The sequence below is a fragment of the Pyrgilauda ruficollis genome, unplaced genomic scaffold (assembly GCF_017590135.1).
Source record: "Pyrgilauda ruficollis isolate IOZ18807 unplaced genomic scaffold, ASM1759013v1 scaffold3, whole genome shotgun sequence".
NCBI classification, from domain to species: Eukaryota; Metazoa; Chordata; class Aves; order Passeriformes; family Passeridae; genus Pyrgilauda; species Pyrgilauda ruficollis.
In genome coordinates this window covers 18,063,218-18,091,120 of record NW_024524377.1, presented here as the reverse complement: position 1 = coordinate 18,091,120, position 27,903 = coordinate 18,063,218, and the positions used below count along the sequence as shown (strand labels likewise).

Sequence of the window (27,903 nt, the reverse complement as noted above, 5' to 3'; positions counted from 1 at the left end):
AATAAAAATCTTGAACTTAGTACAGAAAATTAGTAGCAAGTCTGTAGTTAACAGAGTGAAAATCATCATGGTATATAAATTAAGATAAAGTCTAGTTCCTTATCCTTTGGAAAAGAAAAATTTGGTAACAGGAGCCTTTTTGCTATTGGGCAATTGCCACTGCAGTAAGGGGTGGCTGAGGGTAGAAAACAAGCCTGTGATGTGTGTAGTAAAACAAAGGATCAGCTCCCAGAAGCTTTGAACTACTGCAGGAACACAGATTAGAGGTCAGGGCAGCTGACAAGTGCTCATATAGTATTTATTTATGAATCTGTCTCACCTTTTAATGCTCCAATTCAAACAAAAGGAAATAGTATTAAATATGTATTTCATTAATTCAGGTCTAATTATCACATAAGTTTGTAACTACAGACAAATTTTTATTCACATATATTACCCACTACCAGAGTCTGAGGCTTATCTATATATAAACAATGAAACTTAGAACATATGCATGCATATCATGGGTAATTTGAAGAGTTCAAAGTAAAGAAGGCTTCAGAGATTTACTGCCTAATGAAGGTTAGTCTGTAATACAGAAAGTTTTAGGAGCAAAACTTTTCCTTTTCAGAAAGATACTGTTTCAGATTGGACTTTACAGAAGCCAAGTAGTAAATTTATACCAGGTTAGTGTTTCAGCAAAAGAAGATCCCTGCAAAGTCAAAGTTAAGTGTATTAAAAGTTACACAAATCCAAGAATGTACCTGTAATTAATATATAAAACAAAACAATGCAAGATCCGATTTTCAGTGATCTTAATATATTTCAAAGTCCATTGCTGAATCCATATATTCCTCCCTGTGCTGTGATTAGAAGTGACACCCTGGGGTTGCATCCAGTGGTTCCCAGCGGGGCCCTGCAGCAGGCTGGCGGCCCTAGGCCGGGATGCGGGTCGCAGCCTCCTCCTCCGCGTCGGCTCTGTTGGCGTTGATCTCCGCCAGCGTTCGGCCAAAGCGAGTCCACTCGTCCCCGCGGGGAACTGCGATTTGCTGTGACACACAGAGTGTTACTGACACCTCCTGAGAAATAAAGCTGGGCTCATTCTGAATGGCACAGCGCTTAAATATGTTCAGAAGAGGTTCCAGTTAAGCTTACTTAATTTTAGTGTAAGCCTCAAAAGCTCTAACTAATAAAGAAGAAGAATTAAACTCTAACTAATAATGAAGCAGAATTTGAGACTCCTGCACTGAAGTGTAAAATGATTATTATTATAAACTTGTGCTATGTATCTCCACCTGAGAGACTGCCTTCAAAGGGAATGCTAATGCTATATCCTCATCCCATCCATTAGTCAGATACTACGGCAGTACACATACTTGCAAGAGCAACTGCTTCCCTCTAAGAACAAAATCAAGGCTGCTCCACTGCAAAATTTTTTGTTTGTTAATTCTCAAGCAAGGATCAGAATTCATGTGTGCCACAGTTACACAGAAGATAAAATTTCTATTAAAAAAACCACTGATTTTTATTTCACCAGCCTAACAGTAAAGCTTTTTCTTTTTGACTGGATGACAGCATGCTAAAAAGTTATGCTAGAACACCTTAATTAAAACACTACTAGGAAATATTAATTCAAAAATACAAATTAAACCTAATTATTCTTCCTCCAATGACAAGAGAAAAAAATGAAAAGCAGGCTGCTAAATAAAGAAACCCAAGTGCTTGCAATATACTTTGCACAATGCATGACATACATACCTCTCCCACGTCATATATAACTATCTGTCCCTCTGAGTCACCTACAGCAATCTCTCTCCCAGAATGTGTCCATCTCACGCGGTTCAGAGCAGGATTGCCCTCCACGGTGATGCTTGCAGTGGGTACCTGCACCAATGTGAAACACATTGCTAAAAATGCATCAGGTAACCATACGCTAGAGATAACAGAACACACCTAGGCCATCTGTGCTGCAGCAGAAGTGCCCAACACTGCAACTGGTGCATGGCATGCAGATCAAAGACACAATACAATACACCTCAGTGGCCTTAAGCTATCACCAGTGACATGACCACAACAACACATCTGTCCCTTGGCCAAAGTACAAACATCTGCTATCAAAAGGCACATCTGCACTCTTGTTGTGGGACAGGAGGCACAGATATGTTTTCAGGCAGTGATGAGGCACCTTGGGATCTCAGGAAGATTATGACAGAGGACAGGGATGAAAGCAGCTGTTTTGGCAGGTCCCTGTCCAAAAGGCTGGAACAGGTAACTCCAACTTAAAGCCACAGGCTGGCATATGGTCCTACAACTTTCTTCTATATGTAGTTTTCAGATGGTGAAATTTAAGTACTAAGTATCTGTCAGGTTTCTCCTCTGATTTTCCTCCAGCAAACCTTGGATAAGGTTTCCACTATAATGAAGTTTACAACGCACACCAGAAAAGCAAACATTCAATTCACAAAGTTAGAAACAAATGGCACTTTCACTGCAGTATTACTGTGGCAACAGGAACAGCAGTGGTGTGTGGTAACAAATTTGTTCACACTGTTGAACTGCAGGCTGACAAGGCCTCAGGGTGGGAGGTCTATAATCACTTTCACAACATGGATCAGTGTTACACCAGCAGATGTTTTGCTCTCTTGTTATAGGTAAAACAATTTAATTACTGCTGTTTTTCATTAAGAGGAGTCATTTGTAGCTCTGTAATCAAAGAATGCTATCTACGACACAGAAACTACTGGAACTACAGAATATTTAAAAACAACATCAAAAAACAAGCTATGGTAAAAAAACTGCACAAACTATGGTAAATACCCAACTATTTTTCTAAGAGTACAAACATTTTTCCAGCTGTATTTAACAGTTAACCTGACTTCTCACCTCAGTATCATTGTTGAGATTCCACAGGTCAAGCCTGCCCATCCCATCCACACAGGCAAACAAGGCAGGGTGAGTTGGAGACCACATCACATCATAAACATAATCAGAATTGTCTTCAAAGGAGTAGAGAGGTTTGTTATTCTGAAAACAAGCAAAGATAGCAATGCGATACCCAAACCCTACATTTCAAAATTATAAAACTAACAGGTAAAGCAAAATACAGAACTTCAACAGTATTACCAGCAATAAGTAAGAAGTGATTTGCATTTTGACTTGCTTTAAAAAATGCCACTGCAAAAATCAGCCAAAACCTAATGCTTTTCATTATTAAATGTATGCTTTCCAAACCATGCAGCCATTTTTCTGGCTGCTACTATAAAACAATCAACAGCAAGCCAATTATAAATTTAATGCTTTAAGAATCTTGCAAATCAAGCCAATGATAATTCAGTGACTATTACAGAGATTTTAACTCTGCTTCCTCTGCTTCGCATTCCTCAGGGCATCAGACTGACAGAGAAAAAAGTAATTCTGGCAATGGAAATGAGATATTTCAACTGTGAGCCTCACCAAGTTTAACTGACATCAGTTTTGGTGCTGTCCCTTATTCCTCCATAAAATTGTAGCAAAACATTTGCCTTATGAATATGTGAGGTAATTGACTTTAACATGATTTACATTTGATTACATTGTAATAATTGTTGATAAGAAAGGGCAAAAGTTGAAAAGAATGGATCAAAACTACACAAATGATGTGCAAGCTGAAAGCAAAGTTTTATGCTGTTAATCTTAGTTCTGCTCATCAGCTGTCTCCTCTTTGCAGGACTGCAGCTAAGAACCTCAGAACTTCACATAATTTGACTTCAGGTTTGTGAACTTCCTTAAGTAGCTTACATTATAGCACCACCTTGTGTCAAGGGCTATGAAGAAAACCACTGAACTATCTAAGTTACCTTCGTTGTCCAAAGCTTTACTGTCCAGTCAAAAGAAGAGGTGACAAAAAGATGTGAGAAGTCTACAGGTCCAACTGCTGCATGGCAGTTGATACCTGTGATTGGTCCCTGGTGTCCTTCAAACATCTCACTGATTCCAGCTTTGCTGTTTCAGAATATACAACCAAGGTTAATTAATTTGGAAACCAAACATCTGCAGACAGAGATAGCACTGAAATGCAATTTAAATACAGCCACAAGAAGATTTTGCTGCCTCATATGGATGTTACCTCACTGCAAAAGGCTTCACCACAACAGGATCACAGAAGAACAGGCTTGAAAACAGACCTTAAGTTCAACTTGTATTTTCTACTAACTGTAAGTGCCAAAATATATCCCAGGGACACGAGACTCATTCAGGTACCAGACCACACATTTAACTACATTGTCCTCCAAGCAGTAGCTACAACTTCAATTCATACATCCAGACTCAGGAATAAGCATGAAACTCCTATTAAATTAAGAGAAGTTGTATATACTTTAAGGGCTTGAGGTTCAGACATAAACCAGTAACAATATATCCCTAATAGCCTCCTATCAGGGGTGATGAAAAAGGAGGGAAACACGGGAAGGATGTTACACAAAAGTGATACAATTTTGGGTATTTTGGAACCAAAAAATCTGTGCAGCAAGGTGATGTGTATTCGAGAAGAAACTGGACACTCAATTGTATTTAAGAAAGCAATTGATAAGATACAGTCAGACAATTTCAAAATAGATTGAACAGCAGGAGAACAGCCAGCCAATTTAAGATCTGTGCGTGATGTTACTGTACAATTATCTACAAAACTGAAACAAAGTTTGGAATGTTCTGCTACAATTCAAATGAATAAAACCAGAGTGACCTATGCTGTTCTCATCAACACCAACAATTCATAACACCAATTCAATATTCTAACCATTTCTGGTTTTAATAAAGCTCTTACTCAGGAAAAAGTGCACTGGAATTCAGACAGAGATACTCTGAACTCCTTCAGTGCAAAGGAGAAAGTATGAACTTAAAAAAAATTGAGTGTAAAGCATGCAGGAACTCATCCTTTCACTATTTTTATTTCCTTTGAAGAATTAAAAGTTTGTATTCACCTGCCATGACGGCATGCAGTGTACACTGAGCCTTCTTCACTGCCAACAACAAAGTTGTTGACATCTCCAATAGGGAAAGACATGCAGGTAACAGCCACAGCCTTGGACTGTTTGTGAACCAGCTCCATGCTATCCTGTAGTGAAAATATCAGCAACTTACTTCATAAAAAGAAATATTAACACCTAAAAAATCTTTCAATAGAAGGATTTTATTTTTATTTTACTTAGATACATTGGGCAGGAATAAGGAGGTTTTCTTACTACATTTGTGTTCACCAGTAACACAAGTACACCAAAACTATACAAAAGAAACAACAGAAAATATTTTATTCCACAGGTCGGGAAATATTTTATCAAATATCAAGCTACCTGTGTTGGGAAAGTGTTGATTAATGTTTATGAGATCAACTGAATTTCTAATAAAATATTAATCTAGAATAGACACTATATATATATTTATTTATTTATCAAAAGTTACCTTACCTGTGGTTGGGAAAGCATATCCAAACTCCAAGAGCATATTTTCCCATCAGTTGAGATACTAATCAAATTATGAGCATTCTGGGTCCCAACAACATTTACACAGTACACAGGGTGCTAAGAAAGAAAATATTATCAGAAAAGAATTTAGAAGTAATAACCAGTTCTGGTGTAAGTATTGTACAGTAAAATATACAACTTCACCATTTAACACAGCAAAAAGATTGATCCCGATCAAAAGTACAAATGATACTCCCCTATAAACCTGATACTTGTTTTTTCTGACCCTCTGATTTTTATGAATAGCCTGGTTCCTAAGTGTCAAAATATGGACATAAACATTTAAGCACTGCCAATCAAGTGCACTGGACAGAATTTCCTAGACATTAAACACATCTCAACAGGGCACAGTCCTTGAAGACATTTCACCTCGTACCGTGTGAGCAGCAGCTGACAGTGGCGTTCTCTGCACTGGGGTTCTCTTATTGCTGCGATTATCCCACAGCACTATCTGGCCCGAGTATGTGCCACCAACCACCAGATTGGGATGGAATTTTGCAAATGTAGCTGACATCACTGCAGACTGAAAGGAAATAAAACAAACAACAAAATACACAAATGATCATTCAGTGGCACTGTCTAAAACTAAAGGGAATGAGACCAAATATCACAACAACTTCTTTGCCTAAATTTATTCAGTACATTATTTCACCATCCAATTACTTAAGGATTCACCCACCCTTTGTAACCTCTCAACAGTCTTTTTATTTCAATTTATAATTATAAAATAAAGTTTTCCTCCTCTTTTCTTTCACATGCATACATCTGTATTCCTCCTAGCAAAGGAAGTTATAGTTTATTAGCAAAGGAAGGCCCAGTAACACACAGAATTTTAATAATGTTTTGCCACATTCTGTAGTCATTACTTCTTAGAGAATGTAGAAATACATTTTGATATAACAGAGTTACTTTTGCAATCTGGGCTTTGACAGTAATGTGACAATGAGGTTAAATTTTGATTCAACTGTGTAATTTTCCAAAATGATAGGAAAAACGTGGGTATCTTGGGCTTGACATAATGGAAGAGATTTGCATGTTTTTATCTTTCAGAAAACTACTAGAAAACCTCCAACTGTCTTTTTCTTGATTCATATGTTTCTAGTTTTCATCCTTGTTCCATTTCCTCAGGCTGTCTTCATTTTATTCTGTAAACTAAGCTGTAGTATACAATCCCACTCAAGCCTCTTACGTACAAACCTTTGTGGTTTAACCATTACAAAAGAAAGTTTTCCTGTTTTTTAAACAAAAAAGAAAAGGAGTTCTCAAACAAGACTGAATTCTGACTGATGTCAGAAATTCTGGAACAGAATAATATTTCTCAGCTGAAGTGTCTAGCTATTAACATCTGTTGGCAAATGAATGTGGTTCAAGCAAATGCCAGCCCAATGAAATGATTATATTGACAAACATAAGGAAGGTACTTGTCCAAATTCATCAACATAAAATCCCTCCCAATGCAGAATCATACCTGGCAGTGAAAGACATACTCTGGGGTAGTTTTCTTGTACTTCATATTCCATACAAGGGCCACCCCATCAGGCTCATGCGGCGCATCCTCATTGTTGTTGTAAGAGGCTACAAGTAACTCTGGATACTGCATGGTAAGTGAAAAAGACTCAAAGTAAGCAAGATGACTGGCTAATGTCCAGATAATCCTAGAATCTTTATTTTGCCAAAACAGGGTTAAAAAAACACCTTGCATTATAAAGGCATGAAAAATTGTCAGTTAAAACTGCAATTGTTGCTAATTTAGCTCCAACACCAGCATTAACATACACATTAGTCTTGTTCTCTCATCATAATTCTTTTAACTCTAAAACCCCTTTCTTTTAAGTGAGCTTTCTTTTTAGTGAAGCTGTTACCTCTACAAAGCAGTCTATAAAGCAAAACCAACTTTCTTCACAATATGAATCTTTTGCTGCCTTTCACAAAAGATTAACAGCTCTACTCATGGTTTTGCAAACCATGGAGCACATAAGGAACATCTTTAGAAATACAGCCTATATCAACTGTGCTTTTATGGGAATCAAATGCACAGAACTACAACAATTTACAAAGTCAACTTTAAGTTTACTTTAAGCATTGTTTTTTACCTGAGATGACCAGTCCAGACAACTGACAACACGATGCTTTGACCAACGCTCATCAAAAAACTGCCTGTTTAAGGACAGTTTTGCTCCCGCTTGAATCTCTCTATAAAGACAATTAGGAGATATTAATCTTAGATCACTTTTTCAATTAAAAAAGTTGGAAATTCACAGAAAAGTATTTAACATTCACATTACCCTTCTTTGTCCTCTAAGTCTCTTCCACTGTAGTCAAAGAAAATGTTGATTTGCTCAGAAAGGGCTCTTTCAACAATCCTTGTGGAGTGGTCAAAAAAACTTAAAAATTCTTCAGAATGCAAAATTTGTTGCTTTTCTTCCTCTGTGAGTTCATGAGGGGCAGCTGAAAAAAATTTATACAGACATTTTCTGGACTGCATGCTTTCACCAGTTATTTTCAAGAAAGAAAAACAGTATTTATCATGATTTTTAATAACTTTTGCATTTTATGTTTTGCTGGCTAATTAGTATTTAACAACACAATTAATTTTAAATTAATAGAACAAAAAGTTAAAAAATGTATTAATGACTTTACAGTACTCAGAATGTTGAATTGAGATGAACTGTACCTTCTTCCTCCTCTTCTTTTTTTAATGTTTTTTCTTCTTCAGGTTCAACTAATGGTTTTGGTGCAACCACATCATCTTCCTCCTCCTCATCTAAGGAGAGACATTATCGTGAGACCATCAGTGTTTCCAAAGGGGAACAGTAACATTCCATATGAATCTCAAATAAGCTGATGTAAAATGGTATCATGTAGCTTAAAATGGTTGCATTTGTAAAATGCAGTCCCAAGGATAACATTATCACAAACCAAAATATCATTGGAACACTGTCTCCACCTGGGTATCAGTTGCACTGAGTTATGTAGTTGCATAAACTGAAATAAGAAAGGCAGGAAATTGTAAAGAATCCAAAGTGAAAATTTATCTTACAGGCATTTCTGATTCCACACAGAACCATGCGGTGGATGTGTGTTCTGTGTAACACACTGACACATTAATGCTGCAGAATAAAGAAAAATCAAATGTCTAAAATAGTCTACAGAGCAGCTGCTTACTTATGATCTGAAAGCATCAGTCTAATGGGCCTGCACATGGCATGAAGATGGCTTACATTAGCTTTCAGGTTGCTATTCTGAGAGGCAAATTTTGCTAAAGATAATAGCGGAGAGATTACATTTTTTCTGTCATTCTAGATGCAAGTCTCATTATATGTATCATGTTTGGCAATGAAAACTTTACAAGAAAATGTGTTTTCCCTAATTGCAATGAATAACATAAAATGTTAATGTTCAGGAATACTGACAAGGCTTACATCACTTTCTGCATTTCTACATTTTATTCTTTGAATACTGTGAGCCAGAAAATACCTTTAAATTACTCAGAATTGTGGGATATGCTGGCTTTTCTTCACCCACTTTCTAGAATAAGCTTCTGAAAAGACTTGTTTTTATTGGTTAAACAGCTACGTCATCTGCTTATAAGGGAATGGCAGCAGGAAACTGCTGCATGCCTCATCACAAGTAATGAGACAGTATTCAACTGGGACTAGGATTGTTTGTTGCAGCCATCTTCCTGACCCATGTTCAAAGTTATCTAACACAAAAAGTTAAAAAAAAAAAAATCCACATGCATGCACACAAAAAGAGTGAAAAAAAAAAAAAAAGGGGTGGTCAAGGGATGGGAACCAGCTGCCAAGCCATGGTCCCAGCAGCCAGGCCAGCTGACTAGATAGCAACAACCAGATGGTACTGCAAGGATTGTCTCTCTGCTATGAGGTGGCAATGGGATGGCACAACATTTTTCTGCCTGACTGCTTCCAATCATGTCTTTCCCCAATGGCAAGCCTGTGCAATTACCAGCACTCCAGGAGGTCTACAGACAAGCCTTTACCCTGCAAACAAAATACAGCTTGTAGGCCATACCAGCTGCCAAACCACACACATAGTGATAGGTTTAAAGAGGTCTGAAAATCTTTCTAACTCCATAGTATAGGCAATAAAAATATAACTGTACCTGCAGGAAAGAAAGCTTTAAATGACACTGTATAATGCACACAATAATACAAACTCCAACTTAATCAAAATGATAATGACGTATGCCAATCCTACATTACTTGAAATTGAGCGATTTTTATGTTCTGACAAGTTTACAGAACTAGGATAAATGGCATGAATGATTTCAATATATGCTCATACTTTTGAACCAAATGGTGAAGGTTAAAATCTTTCCTTTCAAGGGCCTCAATCAGCCACAAAGGAAAACAGTAATCACTGTCTTTTCAGCCAGCCCAACCGCATTTGTCAGCCCTTTCTCCGTCAATGCAGCCAGAGCAATCAACCTGCCAAACATTCAGAATGGAAAAACAATCTGAAAATACAGGGTATAATGCACCTGCCAGTGAAAATGGCCATTTCAAGAAAAGCTAGTGATCTCAGTGACCCTGCTGAGGAGGCGGTGGTGCAAAGGGGAAAGAACCCGTAAAAGAATTCTTAGTGATCTCCACTCTCTTGCACATTGACACTTCCTTACAAAGCATGCCAATTACAGCTTTTGTGCTACTTAAAAAAAATGAAAGCTTTTTTGGGCAAAATAATCACGCAAAGAAACAGAAAGACACTGCTCCTTTTTCGATGGATTCACATGCACAGCGGACTCATAACCTGAAAACTGTATAACCTGTGGCCATTTTAAAGAAGGGAACTCTTAATGTCAAATAACTAAAGGTGTGAACAATGATTAATTAAAAAATGCAGTATGAGTTAATACACACGACTTTGAGAACAACACATACAGGATCATGTATTCAAATTATGGCCACTTGGATAAAAATCCCCCTCTTTTTTGCCCTGCCAATCAATCTTGCAGAACTAAATGATGCCTTCAAATTTAGAAACTTGGATTTGGGTCACCCTGTACGCAGTATTCTAGCTTTGAAAGTCCCAAATTAGAAATTTCAGCCCAACCCCCCATTAGTCATACTACACTGATTCTAAGTACCATTTTCAGTGACAGGAGTCAAATTCTTGTCAAATGTAGATGGTCAACCCCTTAGTGCTATATGACCTTCTAATCTACATATTTTATTCAAAAGATCATATAGTTGATTGCTCCTGCCTTTTAATGTTTGAAACATAAATGGCATATATTATACAGAGCTCTAAATTCCTTCATAGTACTTTCACTGCATACAGCCAGCTGATACTACTGCATTTAAATGCAGGATACAGCATTTATTTTAATATTCTCAAAGTATCAGTCTTGAAACTGAACATGTCATCTCGCTGATTTATCTGTAACTGCATAAATCTAAAACCTTCTCTCTAAAGAAGAGTCCACTCAAACTTTCTTATTAAGGGATCTGGAGATATTAACCCCAAAACTAAAAAAAAAATTAAAAAAAAAAAAAAATATCCCACATATACAAGTTCTTGACCTCACTATCCAAAACTAGAATGCTTTCTATTCCAAACCCAGGAAGCTTTCTCACAATTCACAAAAATAGGCACCTTTAAGGTGCTGGGCTAAAAAAATGAAGTCAGAAATGTTTGTTTTAATTACTTTTCCTGTCTCTCCTTCATCTTGAATTTATTTAATAGCAGGACAGATGTCAGAATTTGCAAGGAATTATCATAACAATAATACACTACCCAGAAAACACTGAAACATTGAGCATACTATTTCTGAAAAAGTTCCAGTCTGCTAAGTCAAGAACCCATGATACTGCCATGCACTGAATTTATCTCAAGTCAGCTACCTACATTTGAAACCTTAAGGGCACTCCATAACTGCATCTTATTCATTATTGACTGTACCTACTGGCATTTTAAGCCACTTCAATTGTCAGTGTACCAAATACGATTTCAGATTAAAAAAAGACTGCAAAGACTTGGAAAAGTCACAGGGCCACGAAGACAGGAAATGGGACTCTATGTCACATCAACATATTGATGAATATTCATTATAATATGCTAAGAGATTAACTCCTTGTTGTTTCTGACAGGCAATCAGGGGATCTAAGGTTACAAACTGAGCAGCAAAGCAGCTACTATTTTTATGCAATCTTTAATAGCAACAAATGTCTTGCCAATGAATGCTAAAAACAGATTTAATGAACCATTGAATTTTTTACTTTGAGTTAACATCAAAATTGTGATGTATTTTGGCAAGACAGAAAGAAAAGCAGTGCTGTAAATTAGGCTGCACCTAGCAATAACACTGTAGACTGTAGTTGCAGTTGTCTGAGTAATCTGTTGCTGTGGAGTAGGTTAATCAAAGTTAAATCACCTGTGAAATGGGTGGCTTTTGTTAAGCCGAATGTCTTCACATCAAGTTTTCCTACCTGTACTTCTGTACATTTAAGGCATGTAACTAGATAATGCAGAATCACAGAATATTCTGAGTTGGAAGGGACCCACAAGGATCATACATGAATATACAATGGTCCATTATTCTTTGAAAAATATTAAAATGCATAAATCCTGCATTCACTGTACCAGCATCCAAGAAGCAAATCCTATACATCAGATTTTTATTACTCTGCTTAATATTTTAATTCTCTGTCCTGGAGATGTCAGCAGACAAGTATTCCTCAAAGAGTGGAGTTAATGTACTAATACTGTCTGCAGCCAGCTGTGATTCCACATGCACAGTATTGTACAGCACTAAGCAGCAAGTACCCAGGTAGTCCTGGAAAGCCTTAACTGTGACAGCTGAACAAAATCATATTCCCCTATATACCCATCTTTCTTTGGATTGACTGATTTCTAGGAGAGATCCCAATTTTATTATTTTATAATATATAAGAATCAATTTTCCTAAGGCAGTTTCTCAAATACTTTGAGGTCATAATAAATCAACATATTAGTACTGCAATAAAATAATGGAAGTTCTGAGAACTGTTAGAACACCAAATGCCTTCATCTCCTAAGGAAGCTGCCACATTTCTAAATTAATTTAACTGTTACGTGAATCCAAAACAAGCATTTCCAAATGCCTAGTTTTATTTGAGGACATGAAGTCTCTCCTATTTAACTCACTTGGTATGTGTTGCCACAAATATTTCCAGAACAAATAGGAATGGTTTTAATCTAAAACTAGTTTACTTCTACTGCCTATCTGTCCCACCAGGCAGACTGGCTGTAGTTTGAATGTTTGTTAATTTAGCTTACAACGTAACTAAAAAACCAGTGCAGCACACAGAACTGGAAGGAAGAGAACTATTTAATTTGGTGTTTTGCTGTGGGTTTGCTGGTTTTATTTATTTTATGTGCTGTCCTCCCCCACCAAATCAGACGTTTGCAGAAGTGGACCTAAACAAGCAGAATAACAGCAGAGCATGTCTAATAAAAAACTGCTTCTAATTTCCCTTTTCAAAAGCACGGCTCCAGCGGCACTTTAAAATCTCAAAACACGAAGGGTCCAGTTCACTTCACTTTCTAAGAAGCTGAGAACACTGAGCTAACCTAGCTCAGATGGAACTTGCTGCTGGATAAGGGAGCTACTGCAGGTGTAAGTTCAGTTGCAAGCTCCACTTTCAAGTGGTTCACAAGGTTATTTCTGTTTACAGTATATGCACCCAGATAAGCACAACTCAGACCGCGAGAAGAAATAAGAATCAATAAGATATATTTTACAGCATTTAAATTTATCTAATTGCACCCGTAAATTCAGCATATTCCTTTTCTCAGTTGTTTTAGAGAGTTTTAAATTTTCTTTTACCAAGAAAAATATCCTACCTAGTGAGTCCTTTTTCGTATGTAGCATGATCTATTCTTTCTTTTTAAACTATGTCAGATAGCATTGTAAAATGGGAACATAGAGCTTTGTTATTAATGTATTCAGGTGGTCTTAAGATAAACCTTAAAAAGATCTCCAACACTGAAATGACGAAAAGACACCTGTGAATTTTGTGAAGCATATGAAATCAATATATTTTAAAAAATTATGATGGCCTTCAAGAAATCAGTATTTGTAAGGTGGAATGGATCATTGAGACAACTTTCTGGTAAATGCAGAAATAGAGATGACCACTGTTCCACTCCACTACAGCAAACCTCAGCTACAGCCTATCTGCTGTGTAACTCGTATCATACAATCCCAAGCAATTTCTACTGTCAGCAGGCAGCAGAAGTAGAACTCTTCAAGTACCTAAACTGCGATCTAAGTCTTCAGATTCTATGAACCTGACAGAGGGGAGGAAAAAAGACCTGAGGTATTAGAGAAAGGAAATGCTGAGTGCATGGGAGAAATGAAAGCAGGAAAACGCCAAACACCTACCTGTGCAGGGATACAGATAAAATGAAGAATAGAAAAGAAACACAGTTAAGAGAAAAATCATATCCTCTGGCTCACTGAATAATGAACTTAGAAAGATATAACCTTGCATAAATACCCAAAAGTTCACATACCAAAGAGCAGAAAAATGCAAAATTATGAATGTAGAAGTAGGTCCTAAAATTGCTAACATAGACACACACTCCAAGTCAGTCATACTAAACAATCAAGAGATTTTGTTGTAGAACTACACACAAACTAGGTCAAGACTAATACTTTCATTTGCAGACAAATTCAAGTATTTCAGCATGGAAAAGCAAATCTGCTAGCCAACCGTATTTTCTTCAGAAAAATTTATTTTTTGAAAAGCAAACAAGCAATGACTGAAAGAAAGCCTGTGTTCAATTGCCGAAAACAGAAACTGTGTAAATTATAAATAAATTACTTCCTTCTTTTAAAACTTAAAGTACAAGCTTCAGGTATAAAAATATAAATTCTTAAGAAGTAGGGAGGTTAATTCCTAAGTTTGTTGTAGGATACACAGCCTTCAAGTAAGTTCATAGAATGTTAGGGGTTGGAAGATGATCTTTAAAGATGATCTAGTTCCAACCCCCATCCCATGGGCTGGGATACAGACTGCTCAAAGCCTCATCCAACCTGGCCTTGAACACATGCAGGGATGGGGCAACCACAGCTTTTCTGGGCAACCTGCTCCAGTGCCTCACCACCTACAAAGCAAAGAATTTCCTCCTGATATTTAATCTAATCTCTTCCAGTTTAAAGCCATTGCCCCTCGTCCAGTCACCACATGCCTTTGTGCAAGGTCTCTCTCCAGAGCTGGATGCAGCATTCCAGGAGCACAGGAAAGGGGCAGGATCACGTCCCTTGACCTGCCGGCCATGCTGCTGAGGATGCAGCCCAGGATATGTCTGGCTTTTTTTTGGGCCATTTCTTGAGCTTGTCCAGGTCCCTCTGGATGGCATCCCATCCCTCAGGCTGGGATGTTAACTGCCCCACTCAGCTTGGTGTCACCTGCAGGTGTGCTGAGGGTGCACTCAATCTCTCCATAAGTCAGTGATGAAGATAATAAACAGCACTGGTCCAGTATGGACCCCTCAGGGACACCACTTGTCACTGATGTACACCAGGACTCTGAGATGTTGACCTCTGGATGCAACCATTCCACCAATTCCTTATCCTAATAATCCACCCATCAAATCCATCTCTGCCCAATTTAGGAAGAAGGATATTGGGGAGGGGTGGGGGGGAGATCATGTCAAAGGCCTTAGAGAAATCCAAAGAGACCCTGTACACTTCCCTTGTCCACTGCTGTAGTCACTCCATGTAGCAGGCCACTAGGTTGGTCAGGCAGGAGTTGCCCTCATTAAAGCCATGCCAGTTGCCTCAAATCACCTCCCTGTCCTCCATGTGCCAAGTTACGCGTGGATTCTTGAACATCATAAATGCAAAATATATCCCATTTATTTATCTGCTGTCAGCTAATTAAGCAACTTGGTGTTTAATCTGAACATATACTAGCAGTGTGAAAGTACCACATATTAGTAGCAAGAGTGACGTTACAAGAGATGCAGAATGACAGTAACAGTTAAGCAAAATCTACAAAAACGCAGTAATAGAATTCATATAAATTATCTCACACATCAACTTTCATTTACCTTATTACTAGCACAACAAGTGCTAGTTCTAATTCAGCCAGTCATCACTATTATATTAAAAGAGACAAAAAATAACTTTATAGTAAAAAAGTAAGCATTCACCTTCCTTGGGCTGAGTCATGACAGGTGTTTGTGTCTCCTTTGTGTAGGTAACAATTTCTCGAGGAGGAAAGTCAACTTGTGTAATTTTAGCCATTCCAAGTTTAACAGGTCCACGTCTAAAAGTCAGAAAAAAAACATTTAATTTTATGATTTCACATTTTGCTTAGAATAATACTCAAATCATTATATCACAGCCTGCTTAATCAAACTTAAATCCAGTGGAAACTTTGAAAACGTCACACAATTATAACTACTATTTTATCATCATTATTTAAAATCGGCAACTATTTATACATCTGGGACAAAAAGGAAGATGCGCACATATAAATATCTGGATATAGGATATAATTTAAAATTTTTGCTCTTTGTGCTTGACCAAAATACTGCCACATATATGATACATCTGTATTATCAGGGGTACAGATCTACTCACAAGTCATGCTTGTACAGCAACAGTTTTAGGATTATAAAGCTTGAACACCAACTTAGTTATACTGAAGGAAAAAGCATTTCCTAGTCTTTTAACTTTGCTGCCCTTTTTTGTCCACCTCTAAGATACTATCTAGAATGCAGAACTGCCAAGCTGACCTGGAACTCACGCTGACAAATAATTTAGCCATAATACTTCGTTTCAGAGCACAATACCAAAAAGCTCTGAGCTTTCTGTCTTTAATGAAGGTAGATATAAGCTAGCATCATACAAAACGTAATATAGTCCAAAACCTGCCCAACATTAATTCAGGCATTGTAGCCTTCTGTAAAACCTAACTGCAGTATGTACTCTAATAATACTGCAATGATCCAACAATTTACCTATATCAGATTTAGTTTCTTCTTATCCACTCCTCTCCCAAGATAAAAGCAGAAGAGTAACTCCTTTTGAAAGGTTTTGGTGGGCAGAATCATAATTCTTAGCACACAATACAGATTTTAGTTAGTGCTTATAATGAGCTACAGCTTTTATAAACATATTTGTAAGAAAAGATGGGAGTTGCTCTGTTTATAAACATACATACAGTACTGCTAACCTTTTTCTTTATAAACATATTTGTAAGAAAAGATGGGAGTTGCTCTGTTTATAAATACAGTACTGCTAACCTTTTTATTTCAAATAAATGACTTCTAAAAGATTATATTTTCTCAAAGAAAGACTCAAAGAAAACAAAACTTGCGTTTATTGGAAATAAGCATCTACTGTATATTAAAGTATATAAAATTTTCCCATTGCAAGCAAACCTTGCTAAGTCTAGGGACAGCAAATTTCTATTACTTACAAAATAGTTTCTTAACAACAAGAACAAATACAAGTCTTAAAGGAAAAAATGCTCATACTTATTATCTATAAGCACATGAAAGAGGGAATATAAGAAATCTATGCAATACCCCAGATCGGAATCAGAGTGGAGCTGAAGAACTGATGGATCAGTATCCCAATGCAGCGTCCTGGTACCCCAGGTTGAACAATCATGCAGCATTAGCAAAAAAGGCCAGAGATTAGTGAAGCAAATATACACTATGAAATTCTAGAGTTACAGCAAGCTTATAGTTATTTTATTGTTCACAAGAAACAAGGCAATGCAACATCAGTTAAGGGAAATTCAGCAAACATTCAGTGCAATAACACATGCAGTAAATACAAAAGTTAAGAAGCAAACAGAATTCAGAGCTATTAGCAAAGAACTAAATTATTTTAAAGGTTGAAAATTAAAGGTCTGCAAACAAAAGCTGCCTTAATGAAGGCAAATAAAAGTATTTTATATACTAATAAGAACCACTAAAAAACTTGGAATTCCTTTTAAAATATGTTCAGGTTTGTAATATGAAGACAGATTTGTTAACATAACGTAAACTTGCCCAGAGCAGTAAATATGTGGAGGAAACTGCCATATTGGTAAAGGAAATGAGTCAACACATAAGCCTTTTGGTAGTGGGGCAAAAGAAGCATTTCCACTGGGATAAAGAACTGCTAGAGTTTCCAAGATGTGACATTGCAGTAATTATGGGTTAAGCACTGCCTTGGGCTTGTAAGTGTCATCTGAGTTAGAGCCAACTCCATCTAAGACACTTAAAATCTCTTATAAATTGTGGGCTTTATATTAATAATATGTTTCAAAGTCACGTGGAATAACAAACAGAATGGTTCCATTTCAAGCTGTACTAGAAGAAATAGCAAGGGGGAAATCAATATTCCCTCTACCTTAATTTCTAGCCTTCATCCCTTCTTCAGAAATTTTCATGTAGTCTACTGGCTATCAGGCTTAGGCAGAATTTTAGAAACACACTTTTAAGATTAACAGATTCACCTGCATGTTTTTTTTCTGACAGTCTCATATGCTATCTACATTTTTAAAAATAATGATTCTGAATAAAAAAATAAAGAATATGCAATATTTTAGTATGATAAGTCAATAAAAGACAATTTTACGTTTTCATCCCATACATGGTAATTTTCTATTAACTAGGTGCAGAATTCCTAAAGCTAAAGTTGATCTGAAAAATATACATGCAATGCCATAAAAGCTCATAAATATGGGTATGCCATGCACTACCTTGTTCTAGTGGAAAGTGTGAATTCGGACTATTAATCATAACTTAATTAGGAATTACAAATGCACCATCTTCATATATAGCCCGTCAACTGCATCCACAGCAATAGCTTAATACCCAAATCTCCAAAATCTTTCCATATCTTTTGTGGATTAGAGAACCCATGATTTTAGCCTGAAGTTAATTACTTTGAGCATACTTATTCGTTAGATCTCTGCTATCTTTCTTGACCAAGGAGATTTAAGCTTAAGGGTTTAATATGGTCCATGAGACTTAAACCTGGGTATTGCTTATATGTTGTACAACCATAAGCAAAATCAAACCACCATCCCAACCTTCATGTTGCAAAGAATAACTTAGCTTCAGATACAGATGCTGCATCAGCACAACACCTGTCCAATATTTTCTCAACTTTTTCAATCGTGTTTGAGAGGAACTCGGGGAAAAGGCTATAAACATAAAATGCTCCAACTTCTGCACCTGTTTAAGATCTAGCCCTTAATGAGGTAGCTTTCCTGCTTTCAAAGTATTATTTTCATTTCCCATGCTTCACTGGGACCGGGGAGAGTCTTTTAAAATAGTTGAAGCTAACAAGTAGTACAGGAGATAGAGTTAAATACTTCCCCGAGATACTCTTTTAAAATAAAGGTAATATTCTAACATAAAATCCACCTCTTATATATACACACCAAAATGATGCAAAATACTGTTTTTGTTTTCCAGTTTGTTTCGCCTTCAGTCAAATGAATTTATCTACAAGCTTCAGTGAACAAATTTCCCGTTCTTCCACATATGTCCAGGTTTCTCTGTATTCAGGCACTTTCCTAACAATTCCTATATAGCTAAAAATATTTTCTGCTTTCAAACTAATTCTATGAAGCATTCACCATCCTAAAAGTAAACCAGTTGTATTTTTTTTTGAGTGTAGGACTTGCAGTCTTGACTGAGGAAAAAAGAGAAAGAACCAGAATCAAACTAGGAAACAAAACTCTTTACTAATGAAAATAAAGCAAGACAGATGGAAGTAACAGCAGGAGCACAGTCTGAACACTGCTCCACTACTTACTGAAAGAGTTACTGACAAGATTCAGCATCACTGAAGAGGTGATGAGATATATTTATAATGAATCTCATATCAGCAGGAGTCACCTATGAAATGCCACGTGTAACACCAAGGGATATCATACAGTCCAACTTTCATGTCCAAAATGTATGAACTTGTACTAATAAACCAAGATGTGGACACCCATTTACTGGGGGAAGGGAAGAATCCACTGGTGGGAGAACAAGCAAGGGGACTCCAACAGGGACTCCATAATGCCTTCAATTTAGCTGTACATACACACCTCCATTCCGTAAAGATCACAATCCTGAGACAGATTTCGTTTTAAGGTTTGAAAATGCATGAAGCTTTTGAGACACAGGATATGGGTTTTCTTAATGCTTCATAAGAAAATGCATGCATACAACATTGCATTACTATGTCTGAGAACACACAATCAGAGTGCAGTGATAATGTGGAAATAAATGCAGTATACAACGTGGCATTCCATTCCAGGTATATGGCCTATGCATACAGTTTCATACTGAATTTACGTTAGGTGTGAATGGAAAGAAAATATTTTCTTTTAAAAAGTCATCACCAAATACTTCTTTTTTTCTTCTAGTGAACATAAATACATATATAAATATATTTTTAAAAGACAATTTTAAAAGACAATTTAAGCAATAAACAACAATTTAATTAATAAAAATTTGCTTGCCACTCAATTAAGGAACGATTATATTGGTTAATTAACACAACAGGCAAACAAGATCACACCTGAGCACTCTTAACAAAAAGTTTGGGTTCATATCTGCTGTCTGATGTATTCTCTGTTTTAACTGAATGATTTCTACTTAGAAGTAGGCACCACATAACCTTTGTTCAGGTCATTAATCTCTTGAATATTTTCATATTAAGATGCATATAGTTATTTATGCATAATCCACATGCATACAAGATGTTACTGCAGTCTTTTTATAAGATGTTTCAAAGTAGTCTAACCTTAGACTTCTTTTCCAAAACAACCACTCATACAACTACAGTGACTGATAACTGCTGCAGTTACTTTAACTGAACTTCAGCCACCATGTATACTTACTAAATTTCAAGCACATGAACTTCACTTGCTGAGAATATCTTACCAATATTAATAGGCAGCTACTGTTCTTATTTGCAGACTCTGCATGGGAAACAGCAGAAATACTCTTTGGAAGTAGTGTTTTCCTGCCTTATCACCCTTATATCACCACTTGAAATATTTAAGAGAAATTTTTATCTGACTCTTCTTTAGAGCAGCATGTCTCAAACCATCATGCTCAAAGAAATGGTCAAACAAACGTGACAAGTACTGGCACTGAAAAAAGACCAAAACAACAGCGGCTGTACTAAGATGAAGTTGTTTTGACAAAATAAAAGACTGCAAGCACTGAAGTTGTGCTACATAGATGAAGTAAAACAATGAGAAATATGGTTCTGAGTAAGGGAAAAAATAAAATCAGAAGTAATGCAAAGTTTGTAGACAGTACAACTAGATCAACTAGGTATGGGAAAAAGCAAATAGCCTATCATCCATACTCATCCTCCTTTAGAAAAAACTGGTAGGAGTGCAAAAGTTAGACTTTCTGAGTTTGTTATTGTCCCAAGACACTCATTTTACTTCAAACTTGCAAGTGTAAACAACTTCACATTAATGCTGGCAACCTCAAATCAGGAAGTATAGTTGCATTTCAAATTTTAAAGTAAAGTATTTCTGCAAAACAGTCACTTTTGACAGACTCAACACTGTAACCTCATAGTATTATAATCAAATAATTAACCATGATTTTCTTCTAAAGCTTAATTATTCAGAACACAGGTATTGAGCAAAGGAACATGACAAGGAAAGTGACATACCTCGATCCAACAGCACCATCCCCAGAGTCCTGGCTCCCAGCCTCGCTTGGGGTACTCACGGATTTGGAGGACGGAGAGGTAGGAGGAGGGACTAAATAGTGAAACAGACAGGTATCCGCTGTTACTACTCGCAGAGGGTGCACAGCTTAGGATGTTTGCAAATTAATTAAAAATGAAGTATTAAAAAAAAAGTGATGGCAAAAAAAAAAAAACATGGATGAAAATGAACAGTAGAAAGAGAGGGGAAAAGACAATGTTAACAATTCATGCTGGATTTTCATGCAATTGTTTGGCATTTATGCATCTGGAGCATGGAGGGGAAGACATTTAAGAGAAAATGAGTTGAAAAAAATATTTTTAAACTGAACTTTTGACAAATGATGACACTGATTTTCAAAGGGTAATTTCCACTGATTCGTGTTGCTTAAACATAGCAGAGACAGTTGTTAATACAGCTCTGACATTAGTCTTTCTTAAAGATTAGACAATGAATGTGTTTAACTGGCAATGTTATTTCAAAATATACAATCACCAAAAAAGTGGCTGCGTCATACAGCATTCTGTTATTTTTCTTCTAGGTTGAATCAAATCAACATAAATCTTATGTATTACAAAGTTTCTAGTATTAAGTCTTGAGAATTACTTTTTTTTTTTGCTTGACAGTAAACAGTCTAGTACCACTGTATTTAAACTTCTTAAGTATCTGTTCATTTCCTGCTAGCAGATGAAGACTGCACTTTACCACTTGAAAAGTAACACTCTTTCTGGAAGTGATATACAGTGAATGATATCATGCAATTTGATACAAATGCAAAGCTACTTCCCTATTTCTTTCAACTTTTCTTTTCAGAAATGGTCATTTTTTAAGGAAACTTAGGGTTTAAACACAAGAATTAAGGGGTGTTTTGAAGGTCCTTATATGCTTCATTTTTCAGCAATATGCAAAGTGTTCACTGCTTAGCAACCCTTAAAAAACCCTTTAATCAACTGAAGACAAATTATTTATGTAAACTGCTGCCTACTCTGTCAACAGTTAAGCATGGGAGAACTCTGAAATTAGGTCTGCAAGGTTTCTACATAATTTCTTGAAATCACAAGTATATTGTGAATGCTAAAGAATTTTTCTACCTCATCTCAAAACAGACATGGCTCTGATTTACAAAAATTCTCCCTTAATTTCACCAAAGTAACAGTGAATTCTTCAATTTATTAAAATTTCACTCCTCCTAGTGGAGAGACCTTTTCTCTAGGTCTTGAGTTGTATTTCATAAATTCACACACATACACATTTAGACTTCATACTTATATAAGTGGGGGCATGTAAGAATATATAAATTCTTCAACTCCTCCTTGCAGGTACCGGTTAATCTCCAGCAGAGGAGCTGCCCGCAGGCCTTGGCTTTGCCCTCTGTGCATTTTCAGGACAGGGCGAGGTCGCAGGGCTCAGCGCTGGTGCTGCAGCGCTCTCTTGTGGGGAAAGCGACTCGGGAAACCCTGCCCCAAACTGAGGGCAGTCCCGCTGAAGGACCAACAGTCTGGTATGGTAGATATCAAAACATACTAACACTGATACAGTCCCTTCTCCTGCAACAGAGCACTCTCTCTCTAGCAGTTAACAGCACAGGAATTGCCTTAGGAATTAACATAATTTTCTATGAAAGAATCTAATGTCAAGCAACCCCCCTCCACTGCCAGTGCGAGCACAAGCTACCTCAGCTGCACACCAACCAGCTCAGCCACGAGGTAGCATCAGTTCAGGCATACAATCGCTGTACCTGCTGCCATCCAGTCAGCAGAAAAGGAGCTTGAGCCTTTGGCATGCCAACTGCAGGCAGCAAGTAGGACATTTTAACTTAAGCATCCATATCGGACCTAGTCATCTCAAAAGGAGACAGACTGAATGCCCTGCATGCACTGAAGGGTGTGATTAAGCAGCAGCTCAGTGGAATTAAACACAACATGCAGGGGTGTGTTCCACTCTTGCATGTCAGCACCTCTCAGTTTTTCATTAACACCTACTCTGAGCATATACATTAACCTGCTTTGAGGACTGGCCATTCTGTGGCTTTCAGATTCTCTGCCAGGTGTTAAAAAAAAAAAAAAGGCAACAACCACATACATTCCTACCAAAATTTCATCAACTGCCTTAGCACAGCATCATGCAAGGGAAGTGTTCAACTGTTAGTCTAGCAAAGAAAATCTGTAGGTCAGAAATGATTTCTTAAACAGCTGCACATTGGTACTGACACAGCAAAATGGAGTCTCTCGACTATTAAATTACCAAAATGGTAATTTACTGGTAAATTACCAGTTTGAATTACCAAAAATGACTGCTGGGGCTGTTGGAATCTGAGCAGCTATAATGCTGTTCACTTTTGAACACTTGAGTATTCCACAAAAGCAATTATGAAAATACAATCGCAGCTATATCTGTAAGAAATTATTACTATTTTATTTACAAACCCAGTTGAATAGAGCCTCACCAAGAAGCCAAAGTGATAATCTTTAAACCCCTTTGATTTCAGAGTTGGAGACAAAAAGCAGAGTTGCATTATCATGTTCCTTGCTTTCATCTTCCATAGGGATGTGCCTAAGTAAAGGCAAGAAGCAAGAGCCAATATGCTAACACATCCAAGAGCTGCACAGATACCAATCATCACCCTTGGAAGCTAATTTTTATCCTTAGTTTGCTATTGCTCCATCAAAATCAGTCAGGTATTTGAGATAAGAAAAACTAGGGTGTAACAGATGTGGATAGGAAACAAGCCAACTCCATACATTAAAATTTGGCATTGTGGAAAAGAGTAAGGAAAAAAATACAGGAGAATAATGAGCATGAAAAACAGGAGGGGAAAAGAAAATGCATACATGATATTTTAACTAATATATTTCAAATAATCCACTAAGTGTAAATGGTGTTATTTTATAAAATAATGTAATGTAATGTGTACTGAAGCACATAATTTGACATTTATAACAGAACATGAAGGACAAAAGAGTATAAAACCCAGACATATATAACCCCAAAAAAAGTGTCCAGAGAACTATTATGTTAGTTATATAAATACTCCAATCCTAAAAAAAAAAAAAAAACAAAAAAAACCAACACAACAGACCACCACCACAAAAAAAAAACCCCAAAAACAACAAAGCCAACACAAAGCCCCAAAAAAACACCTCACCCAAAAAACAGACTAAACAAAAATCTCCCAAACATTTACTTCAAACAAATAGTAACATTCCTACCAACAGGAGACTCAGGTGTCAACCCCATGCTCTGAAGCAATGCTTCCGCTTCTCTTCTCTTCTTTTCAAGATCAGATTCTTCTTGTACTGGAAGAACTTCTTTCTTCTGGTCAGTCTATTTAATAATTAAGTTACAGCCTTTAACCTTTCATTTATTTTGATACCACACAGGGTTTTTGTAATACTGAAACCTATCAAGTATATTAGATATTCAATTTCAATAATTCTGATGGTTCTTTTTTGTAGATAAAATAGAGAGGCATAACAATGTTTCAAAGCTTTGGTACTGTCTTCAAAGGACATATATAAACACGCAAAAAGCGTCTGTGTATTTGCCAAAACAACTAACACTTCATAAGACTGAACACCTTTTTTTACACCAATCCTAAGCACTGTAAAATGCAAATAATGACAAAAACACCTGTACGAGGGTGTAAAAGTATTTTAGAGATAGTCATGTGGTTCCTATTTTAAAATTACAATAACCGTGTCAAAGAAGTTTTCTTTGTGTTATCTGCTAGATATAACAGGATAGGTGTAAAGAAATACACCCTCATCCTCTTTCATTTAGAAATAGGGCAAGCTCTATTGCAAAATATGCTGAACACTCTGTATCCTTCTACTCTTAGTTAGCTGCTTTTTAAAAAAGCAGTTCTGGTAATACACTGCTACAAGGTCATCAGGACATAACTTGAGCTATTTCTTTCTCCGTTTTGTCTGAATCATATGGTTGGCAGCTGCCCAGCCTTCAGTCATATGCTGATTTAGAACACCAACTAGATCAAAACCAAAACACAGAAGTAATGAAAAAGTACCCAAAACATACCAGTAAAAGTTTCTTTTATGAGATACAATTTGCATTCAGGGGAACAGTAATCTATCACTGACTGTCACAGACTACAACAGTGAGAAATCCAGAAGACTGTTAACAAACTAAATGTAACACACAAGCACCATACACATCCTGCGTGTTGCTCATTTTAAAATTCAGCGTATAGACAGGCCAAAGAGCAGAACATAGCACACTGTTTGTACCATGATAATACTGACAGTCAGATAATTCCTACAGACATCCTCAGAACCTTCATACTTCAGAAATGAGTTCTTTAGATTACACCTATCACAACTCATTAAGCAGAGCTTTCAGGCAATGGATCGGAGTGATTTGATTAATGATGTCACATGCACAGAGATAGTTCTAGAAATCTAAACTTTATACTAGTGTAAGATACTAATTTTTAAATATTTTTAAAATCCAGCTTATCATACAGACAATTGAAAAGAAAACAGTAGGTGTTTACATTATCAGAAAATGAAAGTGCTACATTTATATTAGCACCAACCATTAAATAGACACTCCCTGAACATGACACAGAAAATGATTGATAGATTATGGGAACCTACTCTTAAATTTTGGGCAAGTAACAGATGCAAGTCAAAGTGAAAATTATTTCTTACTTCTTTCTTCTTTCTTTCTTCCTCCTTTCTCTTCTTCTCCTCTCTGATTTGAGCTAATCGTTGCTTCTTGCGCTCCAACTCCGCCTTCAGCTCGCTTTTGTCAGACATGGCTGAAACACTGATCAACAGAAATCATGTCACTCTTTGGCTTTTGTTTTGTTTGGGTGGGGTTTTTTTTTTTTTGTTTTGTTTTGGGGTTTTTTTAATATTTTTTTTTAGATAGCAGCTTTTCTTTCCAAAAGCCGTCTGCAAAGAAATAGCTTACCAAAACCAGCTTACCAGAAGCCTGAGTCAATAATAATTGAAAAAACCCCACATTCCTGTTTCTAGTTTTCTGTCACTTAACACATTCTCAATACTAAAGTGATTGATTTAAAACAAACAGATAGAACCATGATATGATGACAGCATCCATTTCTAAGGTAGGTCTGATGGAACTACTTTGAAAGAAACCTTAGGCACTGAAGATGTTAGTATTTGATCTTGCCATAAGATTTTTTCAGCTACAAAACCTGCAAGACTGGAAAAAGCAAGAAAAGCAGCAAGACAATATTTCTCTTTCATTTTTCAATTCAACAGCTAAATATTGGCATGTTATAACCTAACAGTATGTAAGTATAGAGACCATTCTATGATTGAAACCTCCTAAAGACCATTATAAGATTCAAGGTAAAGATTTTTAAAACATTTAGTAGGATTACTATAAATGATAAAGAAAACTGTAAAACACATGCATTATAACTTTTTTTTCAAAACTCTTACACTGCTAATAAATTGGTGGATCATTTAAAGACAAAAATGCTACATAAAGTTTTGCTATGTAACTAACTCAAATACAAACAAGAAGGTCAACAACAAAAGGTGGAAACCCTGTAAGTTTAGAACTTCACTAGGATTTAGAACACAGGTAAGAAACACTGGGTGAAAGGGCTAGGTGAAGGAGAGCTTAATTTTAATGTTTGTAAGTAAAATCAAGCCAGCAAAGAAAATGCACAAGAGGTCCTACAACAAATGAGACAACTATAAATGCTTTTACAGTAAGTCTGACAATAAGGATACAATATTGAGCGTTAGTAATGTGACTATATGCCAGTTCAAAATAAAGACTACTTGCAAGTGTTTACATAGCACAGCTAAGCACAGAAAGGGATGCAAAATGTTGCAAGCCTCAAACACCTAACCTCACATCTTAGCAATACGTATACCGGAGTGAGTGTGTGTATTCCTTCATGTCGCCTGTTAGCACTAAGTGCTAATAAATAAATTAATAAATAAATAACCTACAGTCAGCATTTTCAAATGGCATTCCCTTTAATAACAGCACCAGGAAAGCGCGCTGTCACACCATGGATTGCCGCCCGTCCAGCGCCGGCCCGGGGAGGGGAAGCAGCACAGACCGAGCGGAGCCGAGGGAAGGGGAGCCCACCCCACCCCGCCTGGAGATGCCCGCGCCACGACCCTGGCCCGCCTGAACCAAAGTCCCCACCCAAGTCCCACAGGGGCCGAGCGCCCGGCAGCCCGGACACGGCCGCCCCACGCCCCGCGAGAAGGCGGCACTCCCGGCCTCTCACTCAGCGAGCCCCGGCGCGGGCCGCCCCCGGCCCCACCCGGCTGCCACAGCCCTCGCTGCACGGGGCGAGGCCGAAGGAAGGCGCGTTCCCACCGGGCGGCAGCAGCGCTGGGCGCGGCTCGCTCCCTGCGCACCTGTCCGCGGCTCCTGCCCCGCGCCCGCCGCCCTCGGCCCCGCGCCTCTTCCGCCGCCGCACAAAGGCGCCGACAGCTGGCAGGCAGCTGCCGACGGCAGACGCCGAGGGTCAAACCAGCTCTGAAGGCGTTGCGGAATGCGCGGAAATCTACGGGAACTGCGGAAGGACACTGAGATCTGTGCAGTAAAACACCCAATGCCCCACTCGTCAGTACCGTAAGGGCCGGCAATCGGAAAGGAATTAACACGGAGAACGAGCGCGAAGCGACACAGGAACAGGACCGTTCCGAGTCCCGGCGCCACACCCCTCCCGCTGGTCCCTGGCTAGGGAAGCCCGTTGGGGAACAACGACACCCAGCATGCAGCGCGCA

At 37.5% G+C, this 27,903-nt stretch overlaps 1 protein-coding gene across 4 annotated transcripts; it reads right to left on the bottom strand.

Annotated features, from left to right (window-relative positions):
- Positions 1-284: 284 nt before the first annotated feature.
- Positions 285-27,903, bottom strand: DYNC1I2 (dynein cytoplasmic 1 intermediate chain 2). Of its 4 annotated transcripts, none has more exons than XM_041473103.1 (17): positions 27,748-27,903; positions 25,828-25,945; positions 24,370-24,484; positions 21,124-21,214; positions 17,022-17,081; positions 15,639-15,754; positions 8,152-8,241; positions 7,763-7,925; positions 7,571-7,670; positions 6,946-7,071; positions 5,854-6,000; positions 5,421-5,534; positions 4,938-5,071; positions 3,816-3,960; positions 2,863-3,003; positions 1,738-1,863; positions 285-1,028 (listed from the first exon to the last, which is right to left on the bottom strand). In XM_041473103.1, the coding sequence occupies exons 2-17, from the start codon at positions 25,933-25,935 to the stop codon at positions 915-917; spliced, it is 1,890 nt and encodes a 629-aa protein (XP_041329037.1). In that variant the 5' UTR covers positions 25,936-25,945; positions 27,748-27,903; the 3' UTR covers positions 285-914. The 4 variants fall into 4 exon arrangements, with proteins under 4 accessions (XP_041329037.1, XP_041329038.1, XP_041329039.1 ...); XM_041473104.1 differs by lacking the exon at positions 27,748-27,903 and adding an exon at positions 27,532-27,733; XM_041473105.1 differs by lacking the exon at positions 17,022-17,081.